Consider the following 27,901-nt stretch of genomic DNA (forward strand, 5'->3'; position numbering starts at 1 on the left):
AAATAAGAACTAGAAAGGGAAGCAGAAGAGAGAAAAGGCAGGAAAAGTAAGAAGAGTGTAGTTTTTTGCTGTAATGGGAGAAAAAGTAAGAAGAGTGCAGCTTTTGTTGTAATTGGTGGCATGAGGGAAAAAAAAAAAAACAAATTGTACAGAGAAGGGAATAATAAAAAAGAAGGGTAAGTCACAGGAGTCTAAATTTCCTATATGTTGTTCTGGAAGGAAAGAAATGGGTAAATTTTAAAGAATCAAACCTTCTTAGTAACCAAACCTTTTTGAGTTGTTTTCTCTTTACATCTGTTTGTATTGTCAAATTTTTTTTTTTTTAATAAATGCCTTTTCTATGTTTGAAATAAAAATTATCATGTGGTTTAATTGAATAGAAGAGAAATGTCTCAAATTGAGATCAATGAAAAATTATAACACTAAAAAAAAAAAAAAACATCATTATACACGCAAAGCATGTGAGATTAAACTAATATAAGTAAAGATTATGAAGGGATTCAATCTGACAACCTTATAGAAAGATGGATGTGATAGTTATCTCTAAAGGCAACTGAGAAATAAATAAATAATTATTTAATTATTTTTGCCATAATGATTAGCATATTTCATGTTGTGAATACTAGAAGTAAAAGATAATTATCTCATATGACAAGCTACTGACATCTAGAGTCGCTTTGGCCGAGTGGTTAAGGCGTGTGCCTGCTAAGTACATGGGGTTTCCCCGCGAGAGTTCGAATCTCTCAGGCGACGTTTTGGACAAATTTTTGCAATTAAATTTTGATAGTCTCCTCTCCTTTCTACGATTTTACGATTATTCTTTACCAAGTGTTCGGTTGTTTCCCCCAAACAAGAACATATTGACAACTTAAAAAGAAAAAAAAAAAAAAAACTTTATTAATATTTAATATTTACATATCTTGTTACATGCTCAAAGCTAGCTAGCTAGAAACGTACTAAATATATATGTACCATTTTTTTTTTCTTTTTAATAAGTGAGTTTGATTCCAACAAAACTATAAAATGTGATCTAGGGAATTGTTTAATTAAGTTTAACACAATGGGGTTTATTAATTAAACTTTGAACAAACTTTTCTAATCTCTCCTTGTGTACCGGTCTTCACCTCAACGCTACTCATTTTGATCATAGCTTTTGGAAACTCAATGTCAAATCTTAAACCAAGTAATCCCCTAATGCTCCCAGCATAGTTTTGGACGACGGTTCGCGCTGTAGCGTCTCCCCATAGCCTCTGATCCGACTCTAGAACTGCATTACCATCACGTACATTCTTGAAGAAACTCACGTCAAACTTAGTCTGGCTATCTTTATCTAATGCAACTCGTTTCGAGCCATCGCCGTCTTTTGGACAAAGAGCTTGTAGTTGTGACAAAAATGATGGGTTTATTGTAGGATCAGAGTTACCTGTGGCTGTGAAGTTGTATAAACGGTATCTGAAAAACAAACAGTCTGTTTGGCCTATGGTATGTCCCCCTGTACACTCAAATACCCCAAAATTAAAAAATGCATGTCACACAATTTATATGTAACAATTAATGTAGCATATAAGTCAGTATCTCCTTTTTACAAAGGAGATGATACTTGTATATTCAGCATATGTATAATTTCTTTTACAATACGTTCTATGACAATTGTGTAGAACCTATATATGTTCTATAAGAGAAATAATATTTATACAAGATGTCTGATATAATTATCGTCTAGAGAGTATACCAACTAATGTGACAAGATCATTATTGTCAAGGCCTTTAGCAGCAAATTTTTGCCTGTGGGTAGCGACGGATTCAAGAGGAGAAGGTAAATTATTTGAGACTTCGGAAGCCGAAGACACCCTGCCATCTCTTCTTCCAGTAGGCACTGGCCAACTTGGACCACCACTCTGATATATAGCAATATATTATAAGCACACAAGTTAGATTTATACGTACCATATATGTGTCGTGTGTGTGTGTGTGCATGTGTTATTAGTGAAAGAGAGAGATTTAATTTATGTACCGAGTCCACAGCATCACGAGCAGCCAGTGCGAGTATATCGGCACATGAAACCACCCCAGGGCACAAGGGCTCTAGTTGTGATTTTGCATCATCGATTACATCAAACCCTCTTAAGCCAAGGTTTGGGGGTGCACTCATCTCAGCAGAAGACCCCGTAATCAACACCGAACCATCACAGCCCTGTGCAATATTAATGTCAATTAATTATTAGTACTTTCGAAACATGTCAAATAGCAAATCAACTACTACAAACAGCCATGCATAAAAGAAAAGAATAAAAGAAACCTGAACAAAGCAGTCATGGAAGTGAAGCCTTAGCAAGCCAGCCAAAATCGTGGGGTCTTTGTTGGAGTGTGCTTCAACAGTGGACCTCACTATGGCCTCAGCTCTTGGGCATAAAGAAGAATAAAACCCAGTTTTCAATTGGCCATGTACACATGAACTCATCACTAAAATCACAACGAAAACAAACCGCATGCTGGCTTCCATTTGCACCAGTAAGATACCAACAAATTGATTCTAATTATATTATCCGAATTCTCAGTTCTCACTACCAACTGCGAACCACTACTTAAAATCCAAGACTATATATAGACACATGGCTTGGTAAAGCTACTTTGTTGCTTGCCTAGTTGCCTGTCCATTTCATAAAAGTTTGGGCTTCAAGCTTTTGCTAGTGGAGACGCGTGGGACCAATACAAGAAGGTGGTCTCCATTTCATACTGTACTGTCTAGTTTGTGTTCTTTTGGGGACCCAGAGATAGATTGAAGATCATATTGTAATGAAGAAGAGGTAATATTGCTATCCTTGATTCTTTAGCTTTATTCCTTGACGCGTTCTCTTCTCTCTGTGTCTAACAAACCCGCGTTTTCTCCTTTTAAATGTTTTCATTGTCATTGTGTTCACATTAGCAATTTTACATACTGTGTTTGCTGCACATTTGCATGGATTTTCTTAATCACTTAAATGTAATCACTATGCTTAGCCTTTAAGAGAACTCTTGGAGTAAATAACTTGATGAACATCTCACAGTGTGAGTAATTCGACATTTTTAATCTACATTTTATTTAAAATATGGTAAAGTAGCTAGCCACGTAGGCGTTACATTATTCATGCATATAGAGAATTATATGCCTTAATTTGCTCCTTTGATTGTTTTCATCGTGTTCACATCAGCTTTTATAAATTGTGTATTAGGTACTCCCGGAGTACCATAAATGCGTACTCTCTCCTTTCACATGAATGGTGGGTCCCACCATGAATTTAATTAATGGAACCCATTATTCATGTGAGAGAAAGGAGTACGCATTTATGATATTCCGGGAGTATACAATAATTTCCCACATGTGCATGGAACTACTTAATCAGTACTTAAAGCAATTATTATGTTGCAATTGATAGAATTATTAATTTGAGTTTGATGAGCAACACAATGTGACTAGCTAATTGGCATTCAATCTATATTTCATTTAAAATATGGTCAAGAGTTTATTTGGATACCATTTATTTATTGAAAATTGAAAATTTATTACTAAAAATATTGTAGTAAAATAATTTTTAAATATGAATAGTGCCGTATGGGACCCAGCAAAATATATAATCTGCGTTTATCTTGAAGTTGGCTGAAAAGTGCACAGTTGCCGTGGGACCCACCTTTCAAATGCCAAACGCAGAACGCCAGCTGAAATGTGCAATCCAAACTCATTCCAAGTAGCCACCTAAACATTCATTCGCATAAAGTATTAAAAAATGCTAAAGTTATACCGTAAAATTTTATCCCATAAAGTTTACAAACTACCATGACAAATTAATGTGATTAGTGACACATTAGTTTGTAAAATTTATGTAAGAAAATTAATAGTATCTCTAATATCAATCATAGACAATTATACATATCTACAAGACTAGCAAGTGACATTTATTCTTTAACATTTTATTTTAGTTTAAGGTGACGTTTTATATATCAGTCTATGATCAACCCTCACCTTAGTGTGGAAGGATGCTCTTTATTTCAAATTAATTCATTTCATAGTTTAAAATAAATAAAATTATTGTTTCATACACTCTCTAATGTACACATAGTACGCATAATGTACACACTTTCACAATAACTTTCACATTTTACATAAGTTTTCTTGTATCATGCAGTGTTTGCACTTTATACATGTATGATATATTCCAATAAATAGGCTCGAACAGTACCAACAACTATGTGAAATTGTGAACAGAATAAAAAAATTCGGCGCTTGATGCATGAAATTGCATCGATGGGACAAAAAGAAAAGTAGAAAATGTTAGGTGATAAGCAATTTAATACGAATAAATGTGGTTTATTTGTGGTATCTTATCCGTATCCCTTTAGCTTTTCTAATGGTATTGGAGATGTTTTTTTGTAAAATAAATATAAATACATATGTATAGACTATAGTGGCAAGTGGCAACCATCCATTACCCCTAACAAAGTTGGGATACTGTCTTTATAATTTTGGTACAGTCAGAGAACCATTTTCTTTATTCCTCCAGCTTCATGTATTTCAATTTCTTTTGGTGCTTTGGATACAATTTCATATTTATTTTCCATACTTTTAGCAACTTTCACATGCGTTGAATTGAAAAATATATCAGTGCATGCAAAGGCGTTTCAAGAACCTTCATATGGAAAATAATGGAATTCCACCTATTTTTCCTAATGATATGTGGCTTAAGCTTATTACTTTTAATTTAGGCGGTAGTAGAGAAAGGTCCTGTCCTGCTTAAGTTTACTACTTTTAATCTTGTAAAATGGTAACAAATGCGGTATTGATTTATGAAATATTTTTAAAAAAATTTGTGAAGAAAAAAAAAATTTTAAACAACTTTTTATATTTTTCATAATATTAATGGTATTAAAACCGGACTCTTTAATCTTTTATTATCCGTTTGTATCCAACTGTTTCATTTAGCTTTTAGCTTCTTCTTCTTCTTCTTTTTTACTTATACACAACTTTGAAAATTTTTTTTTTTAATCACAAGTATACTTTATCATATTTTTAGCAGAATATAATAATAAGAGAAAAATCAAATAAGCTAATTGTGGGTTGAGTTTTAACAAATACTCCAAGGCCGGGCAGGCTGGCCCATCACAACCTAAGATCTCAAACCCACAAACATGTATGGCTTAGTTTAGGTTGTTGGGCTCGAGCAACAAATATTGAAACTTTTTGGAGCAATGGCTATATCATATATTTGTAATTGTTGCCCCCCACCCCCCAATCCAGCGCACATGCCTCATTCCTTAGGGCATGTTTGGTAGACTGTAATAGATGTTGTAATGTAATAATTATTCCTATGGTTTAGTTATTCTTTAGTTTGGTTATATTTTTATTACAAAGAATAGTCATTCCTTATGAATGGCTATTCTTCAAAATGAGGAATAATTATTCCTCTTTAAAAGGTTGTATTAGCTATTCCTTAGTAAGTGCAATAATTTCAAAACTTAATATATTTCCAAATAAACAAACTTTCCATATACATCTAACAATTATAAAAATAAAAAAATCATAAAAAATAACACATATCTCTCTTAAATATAAAAATAATAATTTTTAAGGAGATACAATTGTATAAGTAAGATATTTCCTAAAATAAATCTTATGTTTCATTCTAATGTTATAACTCACAACCAAACTAATGAATAGGTTTAGTTATTACATTACAACATATTTTATTCCTAGTAATGAAGATTACAATTCCTATTGTAATCCTCAATCAGTATACCAAATGTACCCTTAGTAATTCAGAATAGTTGTCACTTGTCAGGCGTAGCATAGGCTAAGAATTGCTTCAGGCCCAACTTTATCTTAGCCCAATTTTTTCCCCCTCTTAACTAGAAAGATTTTAATATCGTACCAAGGCAACCAACAACAAAACAGATACAATTACTATCCTCACAAATCCTTCCTAAACTACTAAACTGCTAGAGGATTACAAAGCAAAATCATTCCATTAATAAAAACATGCTTTTCTTACCAAGAGTATTTTGAAGGTTCCAGGAGTATTTTTTATTATTTTGAAGGTTTCGAGATATTTTAAATAATTTGGTGATTTTTGGGGTGTTTTAGTCATTTTTTACATTTTGACGAGGGTATTTTGGTCATTTAGTGATTTCAAAAGTATTTTCATCATTTTAGAAACATCAAAGGTATTACGGTCATTTTAGAGGTTTCTTGGGTTTAGTCATTTTGAAGATTTCATGGCATTTCGGTGATTCTAGGGGTATTTTCGTCATTTTAGATGTTTTGGTAGTATTTTGGTTATTTTTTAGGATTTAGAGAATTATTGGTCATTTTAGAGGGCTTCGAGATATTTCGGTCATTTTAGAGACTTTAAAGGTATTTTGGTTAATTTAGAAGCTTCTTGGATATTTTGATCATTTTGTAGGTTTAACGGGTACTTTGATCATTTTAGGTGTTTCTAGGGTATTCTTTTCTTCTTACTTTTTTTTATTTTTTTTTTTTATTTTTTTTTTTTTTATTTTTTAGTGTTTCTAGGGTCTTTTGGTCATTTTAGAAGTTTTGTATTTTTGGATCTTTCAAGGGTAATTTGGAAGTTCTAAGTGTATTTTGGTCATTTTGGACACTATAAAGATATTTTGGAGTGTTCAAGGTATTTTTGACCCTTTTGACAGTTCATGTTTGTTTGTTTGTTTGTTTTTTTTCATTTGATAGGTTTTAGGATTATTTTTGTTCATTTCTTAGGTTATTGTAATTTTTGAGGTTTTTGGAAGATTTTCAATCAATATATATAATTTGAATTATTCATAAGAATGTTATGAACCAAACAAGTATAAGAATGTTATAATTTTGAAACCCGATAGGAATGTGATTAATGAACCAAACGTTGTAACCTTATATTGCTAGAATGTGATTCCAAGGACATAAATCTAACAATAGAAAGTAATTTAGTCTTCCACAAACCAAATGCCCCCTAAGTGAATAGATTAGTAATATTCTAAATGCTTTTACAGCCCTCAATATTCCATTTGAAAATAATGCAATTATTGTTCTGTTCATTGGAGTTCGTTGAGCTGGGCTGTGGATGCTGAGAAACAGACTATTTGAAAGCACCATATCAATTAAACCTAAACAAAGTCTCCATAGAAGTGAACAAAGTTAATGAACTATGAAAAAAAAAAAAAAACAAAACTGGAAAGAGGAGGGTGAAGTCAAAAGTTGCGGCTGGTGGGTCTCTCATTGTGGGTGTATTTACAAAATTGCTATCATAATTCTGTTTCCATAATTTGAAAACACCTAAAATATGTTTTCAGTTTTTATAACTCATCACTAAAAAATCAGAGAATTGAGTGATGGAAACAAAAACTAGAAACAATGCCAAACATACTTCTCAACCGTGGGACTCACATATTTTGAGTTATGGGTAATGGAAATAGAGTTATGAGTAATGGAAACTGAAAATTCAAACAGTCCCTTAGCATCTCCTCTTTATATCAGGGTAAATGTTGACTTGGTTGTTTGAGATAGTCATGTTGTTTAGTGGTAGTTTGTATGGACTACAAGGAAGTGATCTCTCTTATTTGGACTGAATTTGTTAGATGACATTAGAGCATTTACAGCAGTGGAGCTAAAAAGCTATAATGCTATTTTAGCTCCACCAATATAGCAAAAAAGGCTTGTAGCAGTGAAGCCAAACCCATAAAATTTAGCTGATTTGCTACAGTGCACATCTATAGATAGATGTGCACTGTAGCATTCATCTAAAAAATAAAAAATAAAAATTTAATCCAACTCCCAATTAAAATAATAAAAACTCACTTTATTTTTTTCATTCTTTTATTCTCTCACCGTCTCAGTTCTCTCAAGCTCTCATCTCCCAACCCACTCCACGCCGTCGCCGTCCCAGCCCACGCCGTCGCCGTCGCTCCTTACCACCATTCTTCCTTTGTTCAACCTCACGAAATGCCTGTCCTCCTTCACCAGCCTCTCGTTCATGTCCTCGCCTCCGGTGAACGACACCGAAGGGCACTGTAGGAACACGAACCGGCTAAACGGCATCGGACTGGTGAAGAGAATCCACTCCCCGACATTGGAATCGCCTCGATGTCTTAGCCGATCCTTGGAGTGGCGGTGGAGAGCGAAACCGCCAGCGAAACCGAGCGCCGGAGCGATGAATTCCAAGGAATTGACGGAAGGGAACCGAGAAACTAGGGATTGGAAGAGGTCTTCGAACTCGAACTGGGAACAACGGAGGAGCGAACTACGCGTCGTTTGCTTGAGCCTTGATTTGGGTTTTTTTTTTTTTTTTTTTCTCTGCTGTGGACTGGTGGTGGAGGAAGATGTTTGTGCTGTGTGGTGGTGGTGGAGGATGTTTGTGCTGTGTGGTGGTGGTGATATATTATTTTATTATAGTAGAAATATTATTATTTTATTGTAGTAGAAATATTATTTTATTGTGATGAATATATTATTTTATTGTGTTGAAAGCTAAAATAAATCCACTGCTTTTAGCATGTGTGTAGGTAAAATAGATAAAGTAACTTTTGGTGGAGCTAAATTGCTAAAAATTTAGCTCCACTGTTGTGGATGCTCTTAGACCGCCTATTTGGGTTGAAGTTAGAAAGTCCTCCTTGCAGTTATAAAGTAAAGGCAAACGAAATGGGGTTCAAAAACATTATTTTCGAAGGTTACACACTCAATGTAATCAATAGTATATCAAAGCTACTCCTATGATAACAACCAAGTCTTATTCCTAAATTTTTAGAGTTGACTATGAATCCTTAATAGATTAATTAGGGTAAGCTATATATATATATATATATATATATATATTCTCTTTTGTCATTTTATCTTATTCAAAGTCATACTATTAGTTACCTTTTTATTTGATATATCCTATCTTTTTACCACTTTTATTAATGTTATTTTTGAATTTCCTTTAGCTTTTTCATATCCTCAACTTGAGTCAATCCTCTTCTCACTATTGCATTAAATGCTTTCCTATGAATATGACCAAATAATTTCAAGCGATCTTCTTTTATCTTTTCATCGATAGGGTTCATCCTATCTTTAAGTGATTTTTTTCATTTCAAATCATATCTTTCATTATATTTCCAATTATTTATCATAACATCCTTATTTTACACTCATTTTATGAATATATTGCTTTTTAACTGTCCAACATTCAATCTCATAAAGCATAGCTACTCTTGAATCATTTTATTTTTGATAGGCTAATCATGTTACTCATGTTTTTAATAACTCCAATGTATTAGCAGTTTAGCACTACCTACAGCTAATTGGGCTACTCTTTGTAAAATGTTCACATCTGGGAATGTGAAAAATATGTATTTTATCTCTCAAAACACCGTTTGATCTATTTTACATTCTTATTTAATGATATACCACACATTCCAGTCTTTATTTTACAATTCATCACATTAAAATAATTTATAACACCTGCACCAACAACTTTATATAAATTTTCTTTTTAAAAAAAAAAAAAAAAAAAAAAAAAAAAAAAAAAACCTACACCAACAGCACAATGAGAGAGATGGAATAAAAAAAAAAACCTATTAAACTATATAACTTGCTACAGTAGAGTTTTATTTTTACATCTTACTGTAACAAGTTGTATAATTTGTTGGAGTAATTACATTTTACCATCCTAAACTATATCTCAAATTATACTTTATACCATAAACTTTCAGAATGCATAATTAGCATCTTAAACTATAATCTATGTTACACTGTGTACATTGCTGTCAATTTTGCCGAAATCTTGGATGAAAAACTAAAGTTTAGGTTGTAAAGTGTAATTGAGAGTATAGTTTAAGATGATAAAGTATAATTTCTCATTTATTTTTAAAGAATTGAGAAGATAGACAATTATATTTTCACGTAGTGCCATCCAAGTGACAGCATAGTGCAAAATGTAACATGGATTTAAGGCTCAAATCAAACATTTAAAAATTATAGGGTACAAAGTATAATTGTAAGGATAATTTAAAGCATAAAGTGCAGCATCCCTAATTTGCTGCAACAATGCATTCCAGTGGGAACATTTTTTGGTGAATTTTTACGTATTTGGAAATGCTTTTTCATTTTAGTTCGATTTTGAATTCCCACATGGATATGCTCAATCTCGTCTGTATGGTCAATGAAGGAAATAGCTCAAGAAATTATACAATTTTCTTGTAGATCATATCATTTATCTACTATTCTACTAAAAAATTTCCATTTGTTTAAAATTGTTAAGTCAGTAATCAGTATCTATTTAAAAAAAAAAAATTTAACTCAACAATTTTAAACAAATATAAAATTTTTAGTGGAATGATGAATCACGTCATTTGTCCACCTTCCTTATCATTTTTCAATATCTTCTCACTGCTTATAATTTTTCAATATCTTCTCACTTCCTCTTTTGGTTCAAGTTCCCAATAAGAGTTTTTTAATGATTAAAAAATAAAGCAAAATAAAAATAAGTAGTACGTGTGTCGGTGTGTGTGTCTGGGTGGTCCGATTTGTTGCAGAAAAATAATAGCTGGCCGCAAGTCGAAGCAATATGGTCAAACAAAACTGCCTGGTTACAATTGGCATATAGTAGGGTACAGAGCGTAATCGTCAATCAATTTAAAGTTGCTATTTATGGAATATGCTCTTTGAATATGCTTATCAACTTACTACAACATCTTTTCAGGTTTAGGTCCACAAGATATAATTTGACAGCAACAAAAATCTTTATCTGAAGAATTTTCTAATCGGGAAAAGTCAGTATGAAAATTATTTTTGTAAATCTATTTCTTCGGCTCGACCAACTAGTAAGAGGCTTGAAGTCTAAGTGTATAACGACGTTAAGCTACAAACTTAGTTATAGTCTAAGTCCACAGTTTTATTTATAAAAATTAACATTGTTTCATATTTTAAAATTTTAATCGTTGAACTATATATTTTTTTTTATGCTTTTAACATATATCAAATTTATGTCAATTAGATATTATTTACTATATGATTCATAAACTTATTTTTTATGCATAATTTTAGACTATATGATTCATAAAAATTTACAATTTAAACAATTAATTGATGACAAAGTTATGAATTTTTAAAATTCTAGAAATTTTGCAAGCATGGAATATATAAGAAGAAAATGTAATCCAAATGTGAATTTGTCAAAATTTACATCCAATAAAAAAATATTAGGTGAAGTTGTAATCGAACCAAATTTGTAGCCAAACTTTGTCTAACGGTATTTCTAATTTATCTATGATCCTAAATCACTCAATAAATTCAAACAGTACATTTTTTAGCTACGCACCTATAGGAACATTCTTACAGATTAAGGCAACCGTGTACAATGAATGTTTGGTTGTCGAGACTCAAGAGCCTTAATCAATGTATGAATTCCTCTTCTTACTTATTATGAATACAAATTCTCTATACTACATTTTGTGTTCCACTTTATATTCCATCAATCACAACTTGTCACGTATTTATTTTTCTATTTTAAACTTTAGCTATTTTATAAGGAAAGTTAAATAAATAAATGACAAGTTGTAATTAGTGAAATATAAAGTAGAATAAAAAAATGGTGCAAAGAATTTGTATTCACTTATCATAACCTGTAACAATTAAATTATTGAAAGAAAGAAAAAAGGCTTTTTTTTTTTTTTTTTTGAGAACTAAAAATGACTTTAATTATGGAGGAAATTTGATTCTTTTCATTAGTTGGTTTTATTTTTTTCCAAACTTTTGGAAACATTTTTTTTATTTAATTTTTTGTATAAAATAATTTTTTATTTTTGGAATCAATTCAATAGTTACAAATAGTGGGATTTGCATTTTACATATATCTGTTGGTAATATCAAGAAATGTTAGTTAAGCTACCACTTTTGAAAACATTTCAAGGATAAAGAGGCAGGGGATCTCTTTTTCTTTTTTCTTTGTTGAGGGGAGGGGGGTTGGTACTTCGTGGGTTGGTTGGGAATGAGGGTTGCTTTGTCTAAACGCTAAAGAACTCATGATTTAAAGTTTTAAACACGGCAGACAATTGGAGGTGCTACAATCGTATTATAATAGGCTCGGCCTACTCTGTATCTGGTCATTAAGCTTTAACTAATCCAACCACTCTTTGTGAGGAAACACTTTATTTTGCAGTTCTGGCCATGAATGTGAACCCAAGAATTTTAGAACCTTGTGAATAAATGTCAGAATTTGGAGTATGCTACATATGTCTAATACGGTAAGAACAAACTTCTGGCCACTGCTAAGAAATGGAAGAAGAGGGCTTCTCTTAGGATTTGATCCTCGAACATGCCAGAATAGGACATCTCTTAGGATCTGATACTTGAACATGTCATTTTCTATTTTTGGCTTACAACATTGATTGAAGAAAATTCGAACCCAGATTCTCTTCTAGGGGAGAAGCGACCACTGCCATTAAAAACTACAAGACACTGGCAACACGCCAAGTAGAAATACTTCCTGGCACCAAATGGTCCAACTTCAAAAACAGCTAAAGATTTTGCTTTAGGTTAAAATAAAATGTAAACCAATATTCTCGTTCCCAATTTGAAGACGCTACTTTCTTCTATAAAAGGCGAGTATTATACAGAACTTATGATTCGATTGAATTCATTTCAGGTCGAGTTTAGCATTTTACATCCGTGTTAGTATCTAAGGCATCATAATAGATGCATTAAAAAAAAAAAAAAAAAAAAAAGAAGAAGAATAAAAAGGAAAATATAAGAAACAATGGGAAACACTCATCACAATTCCTTCCTCAAAATACAACTACTTGGCAACTTGTTCCAGAACTGGAACTTTATTCCATGTTTCCTCAATTGCACTAAATTGCAGTGGTGGCAATGACAAAGGGCCAACAGTTGAGCTTCCGCTCCGAATTTCCTTCAAAACCCGTAGTGCTGATATAGTGCTCTTCATATATAAGCTCTCCATATACTCAATCTCTGCAAGTTCCTTTGGCACTCTGAGCAGACTGTTGTTATTGGTAGCGTCAGAAGTTGAAGGATCATCATCCCCATCAGCTACCACTGTTGAAGCTGGTGGTTCACACTTGGGGAAAAGTCCGTCCAGCATTGCCTCACACTCCTTCACAAGCTTGTAGAGCATGTCAGTGGTGAAGAAGGGCTGTTGCAAGACCTTTTGAATGAAGGGCAAGCGAATGAGGGCACCAGTTCTTTTGTCATACTTCTTGAGTATTTTGACCAAACCTGTTAAGACCAAATTAAGGTGTCATTAAGTCAATCTAGCCTTTAAGACATTATTATATTCTAAGAAACCAGTTACTTTAAGGGATCAACCCCCTATTGATTGTATAATATTGTTTTATTCTGAGGACATTGTGCATGCTGGTGTGCTTAAACGTTACATTTTTAAACCCATCTTTTATGTAACAGTACTATCATACACATCTGCCCATTTGTGAAGAAACATAAATTATTATTCTACTTGATTTGGATGATACTTTTTGCATAAATGATATAAAATCATTTAAGCACACGATTAAAGAATTATAAACAATTATAAAACATAAGAGATAGAACATAGAATCTAATGCCAATCCAATTTGTTGATTAATCAAATCAAACTAAATATATCAAAACTACCAAAACTAAGAATTTAATAAAAAATTTATTCCTTAATGGCGTAATTGTAAAGGAGGTTAAAATATCAAAAGAACCTTTGAATCTTCAAAAATTCATTTGAATTGAAAATATTAAAAGAACATGGCCATTGTCAAAATATGAATTCAAGCAGAATTCATACTATTATAATCCAAAGAATAATTTGGGCATAGTTATCCTTTGTATAAAAAATCAAACAAGTGTACATATTTTTATTCGTCAGGAGATAACAAGCATAAGTAGCAAACCGTTCATGTTAAGGTATATGCTCAAGTGTAAATCATTAACAAAGGCTTTCCTCCTAAGAAAAGCTAAAATTGAGGTGACAAATTGTCTCACAGAATATTCGTGAAAGCAGAGTCAAAAGTAAGCATGTGAACCACAGAAAGGAAATGAACAACCTTTACACTAGATATATTTTATCCTGTCCCTTAATTAATCATTTTTTTTTTAGCCAAAAAAAAAAAAATTTAACCACTTCTCCTTTACATTAAAGATACACGTAAAGTAAAGTAAAATTACCTGTATAGTTAAGGGCGCTATAATTCTCCAACAAAACCATCTCTCCGTGGAAGTCCACAATCTCCTTCCGAATTTTTATCATCTCTTCATTAAAATCCTTTGCTTTTGCCACCCTATCTTGTAACTCCTGCAATCAACCACAAGCACAATTGTCAACACCAATACCAACTACTATGCTCATTCATCTTTCTTTCATTATTTCCCATACCAAGTTCATACAACAGCGGATAGGTGAAAAGTACACATGTTGAATTCACTAATTTTCGCATCCACACAACACATGTATAAGATGGACTGTGATGATTAGCAAGTTGAATGGTAGCAATGTTTGATCCCATAAAAATGGTAGTATTGAAAGTGATTTTATTTTTAAGAGATATCCAATCAGATTTTAGAACATACATGAGTTTAAATCAGTCAATTTAAACTAGTCAACCACTCAGTTGCAATGGACTGTAGACAAACATCTGGACAACTAATGATAACATTTTCCTAATTTTTTGTTAGTACATGAAGAGTTGGTGTTGTCTCGATTCCACCAATAATTATCTCATGTGTCTGCTCCATTTCAAATGTTGTGGGGCCCAAAATCTGTGAGCAGACAAAGGCAATACCTTCTTTGATCCCTCAACCTATGCATAAGATGAACCATGCTTATTGTATTTATCGCAAAATTGGATAGTCTAATTTTGTTAGTAAGTAGGTAGGAAGTTTTATTTGATCGGTTGATCCCATGAAAATATTAGGAAAGAATTTCAGCAATAGTTGCCCACTTGAACCACTTTTGTTTCTAATAGACTCAAAAAATAAGAATCAAATCTCAGAACACAGATGAGTTTGAAACAACTCAGTGAGACTTTCGTTTCTAGTAGACATGAAATGGGAATCAAATCTTAGAACACACGAGTTTGAATCAACTTGGTGACACTTGTTTCTTGTAGACTTGGAAATTCAGATGAGTTTAAAGCGATTCCATATTTCCATGACACTTCTGTTTTTAATAGACCTTGAAATTGGAATCAAATCTCAGATGAGTTTAAAGCGACTTTAGTGACATTTTTGTTTCTTCTAGACTTGGAAATCCGAATCAAATCTTAGAATACATACACAGTTTAAAGTAAATCTATGACACTTTTGTTTCCAATAGACTTGAAAACTAAAATCAAAGATCAGAACAAACAAGTTTCAAGTAACCAGGTGACACTTTTGTTTCCAATATACTTCGAAATTGGGATCAAATCTTAGAACACAATTGAGTTTAGATTGTGTTGTTTGATCTCACAACCCATAGATTAAGATCAACAACTATCATGATTTTCGCTAAACTATATGACAAAATGTACTTATTTCTTGTTTAAGTTTGACCCATAATGATAATTAAAATAAATAAATAAATAAATAATATAACTTTACGTGACTTATAATATATTTAACTACACTAATGAGTTTGCTCCTAAACAAACTAAAGATAACATTATTTTATGTTAACAGAGAAAAACAATGAATTACTTGACTCCAAATCAGAAGACAACTTTCGTAAATATTAATACTAAAACCATAGAACACCAATGAAATAAAATCAAAGAAAAGGAAAAGATGGAAATTTGGGATTAGTGGGGACTGAGTCACAGACATTTTTCTAGTTCTAGTTCTAGTTCTGTTCTACTCTACTAAAATACTATAAAATACAAAAGCTAAAGCTTGTTAAACTAACGGAACCGTTACAATAACGGCCCGTAACAGTAAACGAGGAAAACCGTCCACGTGAGCAGTAATAACTGCGCACAGTAGCAGCATCACTCAAAAGTTGGCGGAGGAGCACGTTAGCAACAAGAAATATTCCCAGCGCACGATAGCTTAAGATGCGCACGTTTATGGACAACAACGACGTCGTTTTCTAAAATGTTTATCCTGGAATTCCTAACAGCTTAAAACTAATTTCAGATAGATAATACTAATATTTTTAGTTTGTTACCAAAAACAAATTCAGATAATAATAATAACAACAATAATTAATGAAGAGTTTTATTAATTAATGAAAAGAATCTAAAAAGTTTCTAAAAATCACTTTCCTGGTTAATAAGAATCAACGCTACCGTGCTTATTTTCTCGGCAACCAAACACGTCATATAAAGAAGAAGAAAAAAGAGAGGAAAAAGCTTTAATACCTTCAATCTGATAATGTATTCCTCCTCTTTCTCGACGAAGAAGGAGTTGAATTTCTCGAGCTCGTCCTCGAGCAAGGTTTCGAAATCGATCTCCTCCTTGGACATGCCGTCTCCGGCGCCGATTTCCGCAGCGTCGCCGGAGTCGAGCCTGGCGCGCTTGCTAGGCCTCTCGCCGCCACTCTTAGGCTCAATAAGCTTCAGCTTCTTCTTGAGCTCCTTATAGGACAAGAACTTGTCTCGCCATTCAGGTAGCGTCTCCTCGATCTGATTGCTCAAACTCTTCCCGAATTTCATTTCTAGAAAAAAAAAAAAAAAAAAGAGTGTGTGTGTGTGTGTGTGTTTGTGTTTGGTTGGAGAGAAAAAAGAAAAGAAAAAAAAAAAAGGAAAGAGAATGCGAAGGAAAATGAGGGAAAATTGAAAGGAAGGAGCAGAAGATAGAGAGAGCGAGCGAGCGAAGTTGATATAACGGTAAGGAGAGAATATTCGAGGGGTATAATTGGAATATCCGTTCGTTTCTGAAGAGTATATCTCGGGTTTTATTCCTTTTCCAGACAGAGAGAAAGAGCTTTTATTTATTATATAGTATTTATTTTGCCTTTTTTTTTTTGGGGGGGGGGGGGGTATCTGTTTTTGCTGTATTGGACAGGCCACGTGTGCAGTATTTAAAATCACATACTTTAAAGAGCTGTGAGAGAGAGAGAGAGTTTGTGAAGCCGGATTGGTTAGTGTAAAGTTCACAAATGAGCTGCGTTTTCTATGGCAACTTGTGAGAAAAAATAAAAAAAATCTTCTTTTTTTTTTTTGGGTGGATGGCTTGGAATTCATGTGTGATTGTTTTTACATGGATTCTCTTCTTTTGGAAGTGTCAACTTGAATAAGAATCGAGGCCAACTATTAGTGGTTCTAGACTAGAGCATTAAGATTATATTAATCATTCTCATTTGCAATTTGAGTTGGCATTGACCTTTTTTTTCTTTTTTCTTTTTTCCTTATAAATTTATTTGTCTGCATTTGACAATTTAATGGATAAGAGTGTTGAGGTTTAAACTTGGACTTTTTCATTTAAAGCATTATAAAGTAACGGTTGAGTTACGAGATTTTTTGCTATGTTTATTAGAAGCAGATAAAAATTGACCAAAATAGTATCTAGAAAAAAAATGAATTTTAAAAATTGTATATAAATATTTTTTTTCCCTAGAAAAAAAAGCTAATCTGCTTTAAGCCTTTATGCTTGGTAAGACTTATATTTGATTTTGATGGTTTGAATCAATAATCACTTCTCTATGACCTTCAACTGCCCACCAATATAAAATAAGAATTAAAAAAAATAAGAATCACCAAATCAACAGATAAGTTCTGCTTATATTGTTTATAGTATTGCGTGATAGGGGAAATCAATTAGGTACCAAAGCTTGTTTCATTGTATAGTTGTGTTAATGCAGTATTTTATTATTATATTTTTGAAAGATACTTTAGCTAAAAATAAACTAGAAAAAGAAAGATGAATGCTATGGGGGAACAAAAACCACAAGCAAATGGGATAACCATGCCTCTATCACAACTAGAGTGAGTAATCCAATAATAAAGACTCACTTAGTTGAGACTTTGGAGTTCATATCATTATTTGGAAACGTCAAGATACAATAGTGTTGGTTCATTCTCAATTCCTTTGGCTAGTGCTACTCTTACCCTATTAGAGCTAAGGAGGTTAGAAAAATTATTATAATATATGGTATCAATTAACTTTTCAAAGTGAACATATTTTTGGAATATCCTCAAAATAGAAAAACAATACAAAATTAGGGAAAGTATTAATCACTATTAAAATTGAATTCCGTTGACTTTACCAAAATGATGAACACTATTTTGAAATATCCTAAATATAATACAATACAACAATACCAAGGAGTATAGGATAATGTTTTTGTCTGAACCAATTTAGAGGAAAGTTCTTCCGATCTACTAGGTGGTAACTTGAAAAAAATTATCCACATGACCTACTTAATATTAATGTAATTTGTTTAAATGATTTAATAAATTATGTGATTTTATATAAGGGTTAATTTTATAAATCGAACACATAATAGGTCTTTTTGGAGGAAATTTTTGTTTATAGAGCATGACATTTTCTAAAAAGTTAGGGTTACAACAAAAATTCACAATAAATACTCAATTCACAATCATACATGAGCCATTAAAAAAAAAAACACAAAATTAAATTGCAGATTATGGTGAGCCCAGGTGCAAGTGAGAGAACTTCTTGTGATATTGGTTTTATTGTAATTTTCTTTTTAAATGAGGCCCACTTCATTTCTCATTATTAATGAAATGGAATAGGATTTCTTTTATGGAGGATAATGATATTTTATATTTTTATCTTATATAATCATCACAAGATATCCATTGTCAAAAGACGTAAAAATCATTTATTACGATTCCTACTATTGTATTAAATATATATTACAAATATGTTAGGTTTTGTTTTATTTTATTTTTACTTCTTAAATAAGACTCATATTAGTAGGTTTAGTTAGCTTAACTAGTAAGGTGTTTTTTTGTTTAATAAAAAATATTTTATCCAAACCTTGTCTACACCATAAAAATTGATTGATGTCTTAACCTAATTATAAAAAAAATTTTATTTTAGAGTGGATGCCATTAGTTGAAATTTATTGTGTATATATACACGGCATAACTCTTTATTGATGTTATACTATTTATATATTTTTTTTTAAATATGGTACTCATCAAATTAAAATATCTTTTAAATGATGTATCTCAAATATCTTTTTAGTTAATTTTTTTTTAATAAAAATAAAAGTTTAAATAAGATTGTGTAAGATTTGAATGAAATGAGAAGATTGAACTCATTATTATATTATAAAGTGGGGGTTCATACTTCATATTGAAAAAAATATATATATATATATATATATATTTTTCCTAAGAATTCAACAATTAAAATTGTGGGGCCAGAGAACTTCCGACCCGGCCCATTTTCCACTAGGGCCTAGGGCCCGTGCCGAGGAAGGTAGTTGCCGAGGATGAGTAGGGAAAGACCAAATAGCCTAGAGACGTAGCCGAGGATGACCCTGTCCTCGGCATCCCAAGACTCCGAAGGGAAGAGAGACATGTCATCAAGGGTAGTCTCCAAAAGGCCCCCAGAAGAAGAGGCGAGTAGAATGGGACCCACGTGGGGGTACGGTGTGGAGGTGGTTCAAGGTAAATACGTCCCCTCCGCATTTAATGCGTCTACAAACGTCCCAACCATATTAATGAGAAAAGACGCCTGAACAGTGTGGTTTCGATTATTGCAACTAACAAAAAGTAAGGGGAAGCGGCTGATGGGACAGGTACTTGAATAGGCACCTGCCTGATCAACAGGTGGAGGGCCAGGATCAGCCAAGAGGGGTTATATAATGTGAAGACTGATGCGCCAAAAAAGGGGCTGGGAAAAAAGGCCAAGAACCAGAGCCTCCCAAACCGTCTTGAGGAGAAAGACTCCCCGAGCGAACATGGTTTAACTCTGTATGAACACCACGACTAACCACCATTCAGTGACCAAGTTCTAGCCTTTTAAACCCACACTCTACAAATTATATTGTTTGGGCCTTTTTACGTGCGAACCCAATATCATTTTGTGGTTGTTACAAATTGAGTCCTTACAAAAATAATAGTAAATTTTAGTTAAAAAAAAATAAAACAATAAGAGTATAGAAGAGTTTTTATAATATAAAAGGAATATATATATATATATATATATATGAATCTGATATAATCGTTGTCAATAATAAGAAAAGGTATATTCTGTATATATCTCTTATAACATGGGAATCCCATCAATGTATAGGACCCACATGTCATGAGAGGGCTAATTATATAAACATAGGAAACAAAAAAAATATCCTTTTCCCCATAATAGAAAGAGATTTTAATATTTCTTTGTTGAGGTGGGAGCTATTTAGAATTTAAGACTAATAAAGCTTAGCTGAAGAAAGAGAGAGGTTAGAAGCCGAGCCAAAGTGAGTAGCTTTCCTTATTTATGACGCATGGCATAATCCCAAGGAATTTGGAATATCCAAATCACTTCCCGATAAAATTGGGTTTTATTTAAATAATCATATGTCTTCGTGCAATTGCAAAGCTTTCATCTTTGTTTGTGACGGCAAGGTCAAATGTCAATTATATTAGAGGAAAAGTTTATTCGGAGATAAGATCTCAAAAGTGGGACTCACCATTTTCACACGCAATGAACGTGTCCGAGTATGCACATTCAATTTTTGAAGCTTACACTTCTCCAAAAAATAATTCAAGGTTATAGGTGGGATTTTCATTTTTGGGACTATTGTTTTCTCTTGTTTGGCCTTTCCAAGAGAAGATTCGGATTTGTCTTTAGGATATTCCATATTTGGGACTTGGATTCTAGAGAGAACGTAGTACTATGTTCTTGGAAATATGGTCCCCTCAAATTACTCCACTTTTGTTTTTTTTTTTGGTTTCTTTCCCATTCTATTATTTTCTTTCATTAACAAGAAGATTTATATATTTTTTTTCCTTAGAAAACCATCCCTCATTTTCAAAGTTTCTTTGAATCTTTCTTTTACTTTCACTTGTTGCACCATAAATGATTTTAATTCCTTTTTTGTAAAGTTTTTTTCGTACACTTTTGTCTTGCCTCTTCATTGTGCACAGAACAAAATCTTCCATAATATAGGGGAAACTAGAAGAACTTTATTCTAAATGTAAAGATGGGTTTGATGTAATATGTACAATTGTACATTGCCAAGTTAAAGCACCTTTACAATTTTTGTTTTTATTAGTTTGAGTCAAAAAGATTTGGTTTCAGATACAGAGTGGGAGTGTGGGATAGTGTGAAGAGCCATGCACTTGCATGATTTGAATTTTTTTTGTTTTTGAGAAGAAAGACATCAACTTTATTCAAGCAGATTTGAAGGTTTTTTTTTTTTTTTTTTTTTTTTGGTTTTGTTTTAAAGTTATGATAGTATTTCAAATTTCAAATTTCAAACTTACAGCATCTGGTTCATGATGATCACTTTTTATTATCAGGTCAAAACACTAATTGAATTTGATTTTTTATAATAATATGTTATTATAAAAATACATTAACACACAACTAAATTAAAAAAAAAAAAAAAAAAAAAGTAATCCGCGTTCATTTTTTTTTTTTTTTTTTTTGAGAAGAAGTAATCCGCGTTCATGGTGCAAGTTAGCTTACTTCTTAAATATAATGATATAAATTGTATAAGAATATTTTAATTTTGCACATGTGTGCACATTTTGTACATACACTTGCTCATGCGTACGTGTGTGTGCTCTCTCACACACACACACACACACACACATATATATATATATATATATATAGATATAGATGTATTAAATCTAGACTCGTTTTTTATTAACAAGAGATTTCATTAATCAACATCCAAAAAGTTTTTTCTTTTTCTCGCCCTAGTTTCTCCCTGAGACACTAGAGCGTAGAACCTACCTTATCTTCCCCGGAATGATAAACCCTCCCCCCTGCTGAATCCTCCATAGCAGTAGGGTTCCTTGACCTCCGTTCTCCTTTACGTGTGGTCTACTCTCTTTATTCTCACTCTTTCATTATTGATTAACCTCCATGGACGAAATCCTTTACGACTGGAAAAAATTATCACTGACAGATGAAGAAGATGTTAAGCTTAGTCTATCAAGATCCAAAAATATACGAAGAAAGGAGTATATTTTGGCTGCCAAGTTCCTCACAAAAAGAGCTCTCAACGTGGAAGCCATAGGCCGCACGTTCAAACCTCTATGGAGAGCCAAAAAAGATTTCAAAGTTCGCGAAGCCGGAGATCACATTCTATTATTCGTCTTTGAACTCGAAGCAGATGCAGAACGGGTTCTTGCCAATGAACCCTGGACTTTCGATAAACACGCAGTCCTTCTTCAGAGGTTTGATGGTTCCACACCGCCGAGATACCTAAGATTCACAAAACTGAAATTTTGGGTGCAAATATACGGTTTGCCGATAAGTATGTTGGATCCAGAGACGGCAATTGAATTAGGAGAATCTCTCGGTCAGGTAACACCATGTGCGAACCCAAATGAGTTGGTGGGGGGTGATTTTCTACGTGTTCATGTGGAAATCGATGTTTCAAAGCCTCTCTACCGGGGTCGAAGAGTCGCATTGGATGATAACACTGAACAATGGATTTCATTTAAGTATGAAAAGCTCCCAAACTTTTGTTACTGGTGTGGTCTGATTTCTCATGACGGGAAGGACTGTGACCTCTGGTTAGCAAGGAAAGATACAAGGAACACAGAACCTACGGAGTACGGACCGTGGTTGAGAGCGATGCCTTTCAACCCAGGGAAAACTTCTTTCACCGTTGTCTCTGGTATGGGCGACGGACTGGGAGGAGCATCAAAGCTAACAAAAACGACAACTGATACGGAGGTTCGACCAACCGGAACGAGCACGGTAAGATCCGATCCCGGCGAGAATAACGGCGAGAACCGGCTTCAGGTACCCGATATGGAAACAAGTAAAACAGGGGCGCAATCCTTGCCAGAATCCCAGAAAAGCCGCATCCCAATAACTGAGGTAATAACGTCCAAATCTACATTATACACTTACCATACTGATTCATTTGACTTTGATGCGCAGATACAGGAAATAGACGTTGCTCTTGGGACTGTTGACAGCTGTGAAAATCACGTGGCATCTACTTCAATTGATACTACTCAAGTATTAGCAAGCAATGATGCCACGGTAACACCCTCCATGCCAGATCACACCCAAATAAGTCAGGAACAAGCACCTCACGTGGCAGCCAACAGAACTTTGCGATCTTGGAAAAGGTTAGCACGTGATAGCACTATGGAAACTGAATTTACTCAAGAACCCACGACCACAAAAAGAAACAGAGACGAGGAGTCGGAAGTTCTTCCCGAGTTACCTTTCAAAAAGATACAGGTTTCAAAGGAAGATTGTCAACAAAATAAAATGGTGGAGGCTGCTCAGCAGCCCCGCCAAGCACAATGAGTCTCTTAGTATGGAACTGTCGTGGGCTTGGGAACCTGCGTACAGGGAAGGAGCTTGAAGTTTTGATTCGGGCTAAAGATCCCTCCGTCGTGTTTTTAGCCGAAACATGGGCGGACGAAGCTAGGCTAAAAGAAGTCCAAAGGAATATCAAGTTTGATAATTTGTTTTACGTGGAAAGAAATCATAGAGGTGGTGGGGGTTTGGCTCTATACTGGAAGAATTCCACGGATGTACACGTAGACTCATTCTCCAAGTATCATATAGATTCAATTATCAACAAAGGCAATGATGAAGCATGGAGATTCACAGGTTTTTATGGAGAACCAGCAACTCACATGAGAATTGAAGCCTGGAATAAACTCCGACTACTCAACACGAAACACAACCTCCCTTGGCTATGCGCTGGAGACTTTAATGAAATCACCAGACACTCAGAAAAATTGGGGGGTAATAACAGAAGCCAAGCTCAGATGCAACTTTTCAGGGATGTCATAGATGAGTGTGGATTCCTTGATCTCGGGTATGTAGGCGATCAATTCACTTGGAGAAAGCATTTTGCAGATGGTCACTCACTGTGGGAAAGATTGGATCGAGGTCTGGCCAACCATGATTGGTTCATGAAATTCTCAGGTTCAAAAGTACATCACCTGCACTCAGACTCTTCAGATCACTTACCACTATGGATCACCTTGGATGGTTTAGATATTCCTACATTCTCTAAACCATTTAGGTTCGAAGAAATGTGGCTCTCAGACCGTGGGTGCTCAGAGATTGTAGAAGCGGTGTGGCTTTCTAGGGAAGATGGAGATGTGCAGGATCATGTCATTCGTAAAATAGACAAATGTGGTAAAGAATTAAGAGATTGGAACCGGAATTGCTTTGGCAATGTTAGAGTGGTGTTAAGTCGAAAGAGAAAGGAGTTAAAAGATGCTGAAAAAATAGCCATGAGATCCGGAAATAATCAACAGGTCAGAGAATTGAAGAAGGAAATTGCTGAGTTGGTTGATAAGGAAAATAGACTCTGGTTCCAGAGATCCAAAGTCTTGTGGGCAAAATTTGGAGATAGAAACTCAAAGTTCTTTCACAGCCAAGCTTCACAAAGGAAGAGGAAAAATCTAATCCGGAAGCTTAAGGACTCCAATGGCCATGTGTTTGAGGAAAATGAGGGGATAGCGGAATGTCTAGTGCAATACTACCAGAATCTCCTCAGTTCAGAAAACCAGCAAATTTGTGACTCAGCTACAGACTCAATCCAGACAGTGATTACTGAGGAAATGAACTCCAAGCTCTCCTCTGATTTCACTCATATGGAGGTAAAGCAAGCCATTAACCAAATGGCCCCACTTAAGGCCCCTGGGCCGGACGGTATGCCTCCTCTCTTTTATCAACACTACTGGAATTTAATTGGTGATGATATATCTAACACGGTGTTGCATTACCTTAATTCTGCCTCTCTACCTGAACACCTCAATCACACCTTTATCACACTCATTCCAAAAAAGAAGAATCCTGAATTTGCATCTGAATTTAGACCCATAAGCTTGTGCAATGTTTTGTATAAAATTTTCTCTAAAGTTCTAGCTAATAGACTTAAGAAAATTTTGCCTAATATTATCACTGAGAATCAAAGTGCTTTCACTAAGAGTCGCCTTATTTCTGACAATATTCTTGTAGCTTTTGAGTCTTTACACAGTATGCAGAGACACTCAGGGAAGGAAGGTTACATGGCCATTAAGCTGGACATGAGCAAAGCATATGATAGAGTGGAGTGGGGGTACTTAGAATCTGTCATGGTAAAAATGGGGTTCACAGATCATTGGATCAAACTCATGATGTTATGTGTCAAGACGGTGACCTATTCAATACTGGTGAATGGGGAACCTAAAGGCATGATCACACCAACAAGAGGCATCAGACAGGGCGACCCCTTATCCCCCTTTCTATTCTTACTCTGTACTGAAGGTCTCAATGGGCTTCTTCTCCAAGCAGCTCACTAAGGACATATTAAGGGTTACTCTCTTTGTAGAAATAGTCCACGTCTAACCCACCTTTTGTTTGCAGATGATAGCTTGCTGTTTTGCAGGGCCACCAACGAGGAGTGCCAAAGAGTTTTGGATATTCTGGATGTATATGGGAAATGCTCAGGTCAACGAATTAACCGTAGCAAGACGACAATCTTTTTTAGTAAATCTACGAAGGTTGAGTCTAGAGATCAAATTAAATTGGCATTGGGAATTCCTGAAATCATTCAGTATGAGAAATACTTGGGGTTACCTTCGCTGGTGGGTAGAAACAAAAAAGCAAGCTTCAATTATATAAAGGAAAGGGTATGGAAAAAACTGCAAGGGTGGAAGGAGAAACTTCTTTCGCAAGCTGGAAGGGAGATTCTTATAAAGGCCGTTGTTCAGGCTATTCCAACCTACACCATGAGCTGCTTCAAACTCCCAGTTGGACTTTGTTCTGAAATTGAAAGCTTAATAAGAAGGTTTTGGTGGGGGCAGAAAGGAGAACGGAGAAAAATCCATTGGGTGAGATGGGACACACTTTGTCTTCCAAAAAATGAAGGCGGAATGGGTTTCAAGGATCTAGCTAATTTCAACGATGCTCTCTTGGCCAAACAGGCTTGGAGATTACTTCATAATAAGGATTCTCTATTCTATAGAGTCTTTAAAATGAAGTTCTTTCCAAACTGTAGTATATGGGAAGCTCAAGACTCTAGCTCTGGCTCACATGCTTGGCATAGCATATTAAAAGGAAGAGATGTCCTACTGAAGGGCGCAAGATGGAGGGTTGGGAATGGAGAAAATATTAGTATTTGGAATGACGCTTGGTTACCATCACAGGAGCACCCAAGGGTCCTTTCAGACATTGTTCCAGGTTTTGAAGATGGAAGAGTTTCTGATCTCATTGATCCGAGTACAAGAACTTGGGATGCAAATTTAGTGCATGGCTTATTGTCATCTGAAGAAGCTGCACTGGTTCTCAGCATCCCACTGAGCCGTACCCCAGTGGAGGACAAAATCATTTGGCCCTTCACCCCCTCAGGTAACTATACGGTAAACTCGGGTTCCAAGTTCCTAGCCAAACTAAACTCTATGTTGGTTCCTGCAGGTAATCCTCAGCAGCAAAATGAGGTTTGGAAGCTGATTTGGGAGCTTAATGTTCCAAATAAAGTACGAAATTTCATGTGGCGGGTTTGCAAAGAAGCCATTCCAGCAAAGCACAATCTATTGAAGAGGAAGATCCTAAATGAAGATAGATGTGAACAATGTGGAGTGGAGTCCGAAACAGCTGCCCATGCACTTTGGAATTGTACCAATCTGGACGAAATTTGGGATAACACTCCAGGTTTTGAAGACCGTGACCAACTGGGCATCTCAAACATCACGGAACTAGTCAAGGTGACGCATGAAAGAAGGATGAACACGGAGCTCATGGCTATGGTGATGTGGACGGTATGGCACAGACGGAACCAACTCCGAGTAAACTCCAACGTCCTTCCCAAAGCCCAGGTTTTTCAACAAGCAATGCAGGTCCTTGAAATGTTCCAAAGGAGCCAACAATCCCTCATCAATCATGCAGCGAACATGAGAACTCAGCAGCATATTCAGTGGCGTCCTCCTCCGGATAATTGTGTAAAATTGAATTTCGACGGTGCCATTTTTCAGGAGTTGGGCAAAGCTGGTTTGGGTGTGGTTGTCCATGACTCTCATGGAAACGCCATTGCCTCACTGTCTGAACAAGCCTCACTTCCATTTGCACCAGTCATTGTGGAAGCCATGGCTGCTGCTAGAGCGATTACTTTCGCACAAGAACTTGGTTTTAATGAGTTTATGCTTGAAGGAGATTCAGAAGCAGTAATAAACACCCTTCGTAGCCCAGAAGCTTCATTGACAACTTATGGTCATCTTCTTGAATCTGCAAAATCCACTCTAGTTACCAGCAAATGTATTGCTTTTTCCTATATTCGTAGAAGTGGTAATAGAGTAGCACACAACCTAGCTAAACATGCTAGACATGTTAGAGGTTTGTCGGTGTGGGTGGAGGACATGCCACCACACCTCTATGATGTACTTTTTGCTGATCCCGGTTGATTTTTTCAATAAATTAGTAGTCTTCATTCTCAAAACAAAAAAAAAAAGAGATTTCATTAATCAACCCCAAAAATCCGTACAAAAGTACAAAGCACTAGCTGTAAACTAGCTAGAAGATCAAGAAAACACCTCCCAATCAGAACTACAGCAGCAACTATAAAATTATGATCACCAAACACAGCAAACCACCATGGCTAGATCAAAGATAGACAAATGTATTAATTAAACCTTAGCTTCATATTTACTCACCAATATCTATCACGTTTTAAACAATTATATATGTAGTTTGATTAGAATTTAGAAATCTTGATTTTGGTATGGTAATGAAAACAGGTTGTAACTAAGAATTTGCTATTCTCGAAGTGAACAATTTCAATTTGTTTCTGAAACGATATGAAGCAAAGCTAATATATAC

The 27,901-nt window shown here is 34.5% G+C and overlaps 3 protein-coding genes and 1 non-coding gene across 4 annotated transcripts; 2 read left to right on the forward strand and 2 right to left on the reverse strand.

Moving 5' to 3' along the window:
* Nucleotides 1-671: 671 nt before the first annotated feature.
* On the forward strand, nt 672-753 carry TRNAS-GCU (transfer RNA serine (anticodon GCU)). The gene has a single exon. It is a non-coding gene; the product is annotated as a tRNA-Ser (tRNA).
* A 123-nt stretch (nt 754-876) lies between these two features.
* On the reverse strand, nt 877-2,578 carry LOC126715388 (peroxidase 25). The gene is made up of 4 exons (XM_050415964.1): nt 2,300-2,578; nt 2,015-2,194; nt 1,733-1,898; nt 877-1,492 (listed from the first exon to the last, which is right to left on the reverse strand). Exons 1-4 carry the CDS (start codon nt 2,501-2,503, stop codon nt 1,071-1,073), a joined length of 972 nt encoding a protein of 323 aa, XP_050271921.1. The 5' UTR covers nt 2,504-2,578; the 3' UTR covers nt 877-1,070.
* Nucleotides 2,579-12,613: 10,035 nt separating this feature from the next.
* Nucleotides 12,614-16,802, reverse strand: LOC126715389 (SPX domain-containing protein 1-like). Its single transcript, XM_050415965.1, has 3 exons — nt 16,345-16,802; nt 14,177-14,303; nt 12,614-13,240 (listed from the first exon to the last, which is right to left on the reverse strand). The coding sequence occupies exons 1-3, from the start codon at nt 16,636-16,638 to the stop codon at nt 12,801-12,803; spliced, it is 861 nt and encodes a 286-aa protein (XP_050271922.1). The 5' UTR covers nt 16,639-16,802; the 3' UTR covers nt 12,614-12,800.
* Nucleotides 16,803-23,388: 6,586 nt separating this feature from the next.
* Nucleotides 23,389-27,486, forward strand: LOC126704412 (uncharacterized). Its single transcript, XM_050403425.1, has 2 exons — nt 23,389-25,354; nt 25,454-27,486. Exons 1-2 carry the CDS (start codon nt 23,389-23,391, stop codon nt 27,484-27,486), a joined length of 3,999 nt encoding a protein of 1,332 aa, XP_050259382.1.
* The last annotated feature ends 415 nt before the right edge of the window (nt 27,487-27,901 follow it).

This window comes from Quercus robur, chromosome 2, assembly GCF_932294415.1.
Source record: "Quercus robur chromosome 2, dhQueRobu3.1, whole genome shotgun sequence".
Lineage (NCBI taxonomy): Eukaryota > Viridiplantae > Streptophyta > Magnoliopsida > Fagales > Fagaceae > Quercus > Quercus robur.

Coding starts and splice junctions, on each gene's coding strand:
- LOC126715388 (XM_050415964.1), bottom strand. CDS start 2,503: ATGGAAGCCAGCATGCGGTTTGTTTTCGTTGTGATTTTAGTGATGAGT. Junction 1,899..2,014: donor CTCGTGATGCTGTGGACTCG/GTACATAAATTA, acceptor GCTATATATCAG/AGTGGTGGTCCAAGTTGGCC. Junction 1,493..1,732: donor TGATCTTGTCACATTAGTTG/GTATACTCTCTA, acceptor TTGAGTGTACAG/GGGGACATACCATAGGCCAA.
- LOC126715389 (XM_050415965.1), bottom strand. CDS start 16,638: ATGAAATTCGGGAAGAGTTTGAGCAATCAGATCGAGGAGACGCTACCT. Junction 14,304..16,344: donor AATACATTATCAGATTGAAG/GTATTAAAGCTT, acceptor GGTTGATTGCAG/GAGTTACAAGATAGGGTGGC. Junction 13,241..14,176: donor TAGCGCCCTTAACTATACAG/GTAATTTTACTT, acceptor TGGTCTTAACAG/GTTTGGTCAAAATACTCAAG.
- LOC126704412 (XM_050403425.1), top strand. CDS start 23,389: ATGAGTCTCTTAGTATGGAACTGTCGTGGGCTTGGGAACCTGCGTACA. Junction 25,355..25,453: donor ATTCTTACTCTGTACTGAAG/GTCTCAATGGGC, acceptor TTTTGTTTGCAG/ATGATAGCTTGCTGTTTTGC.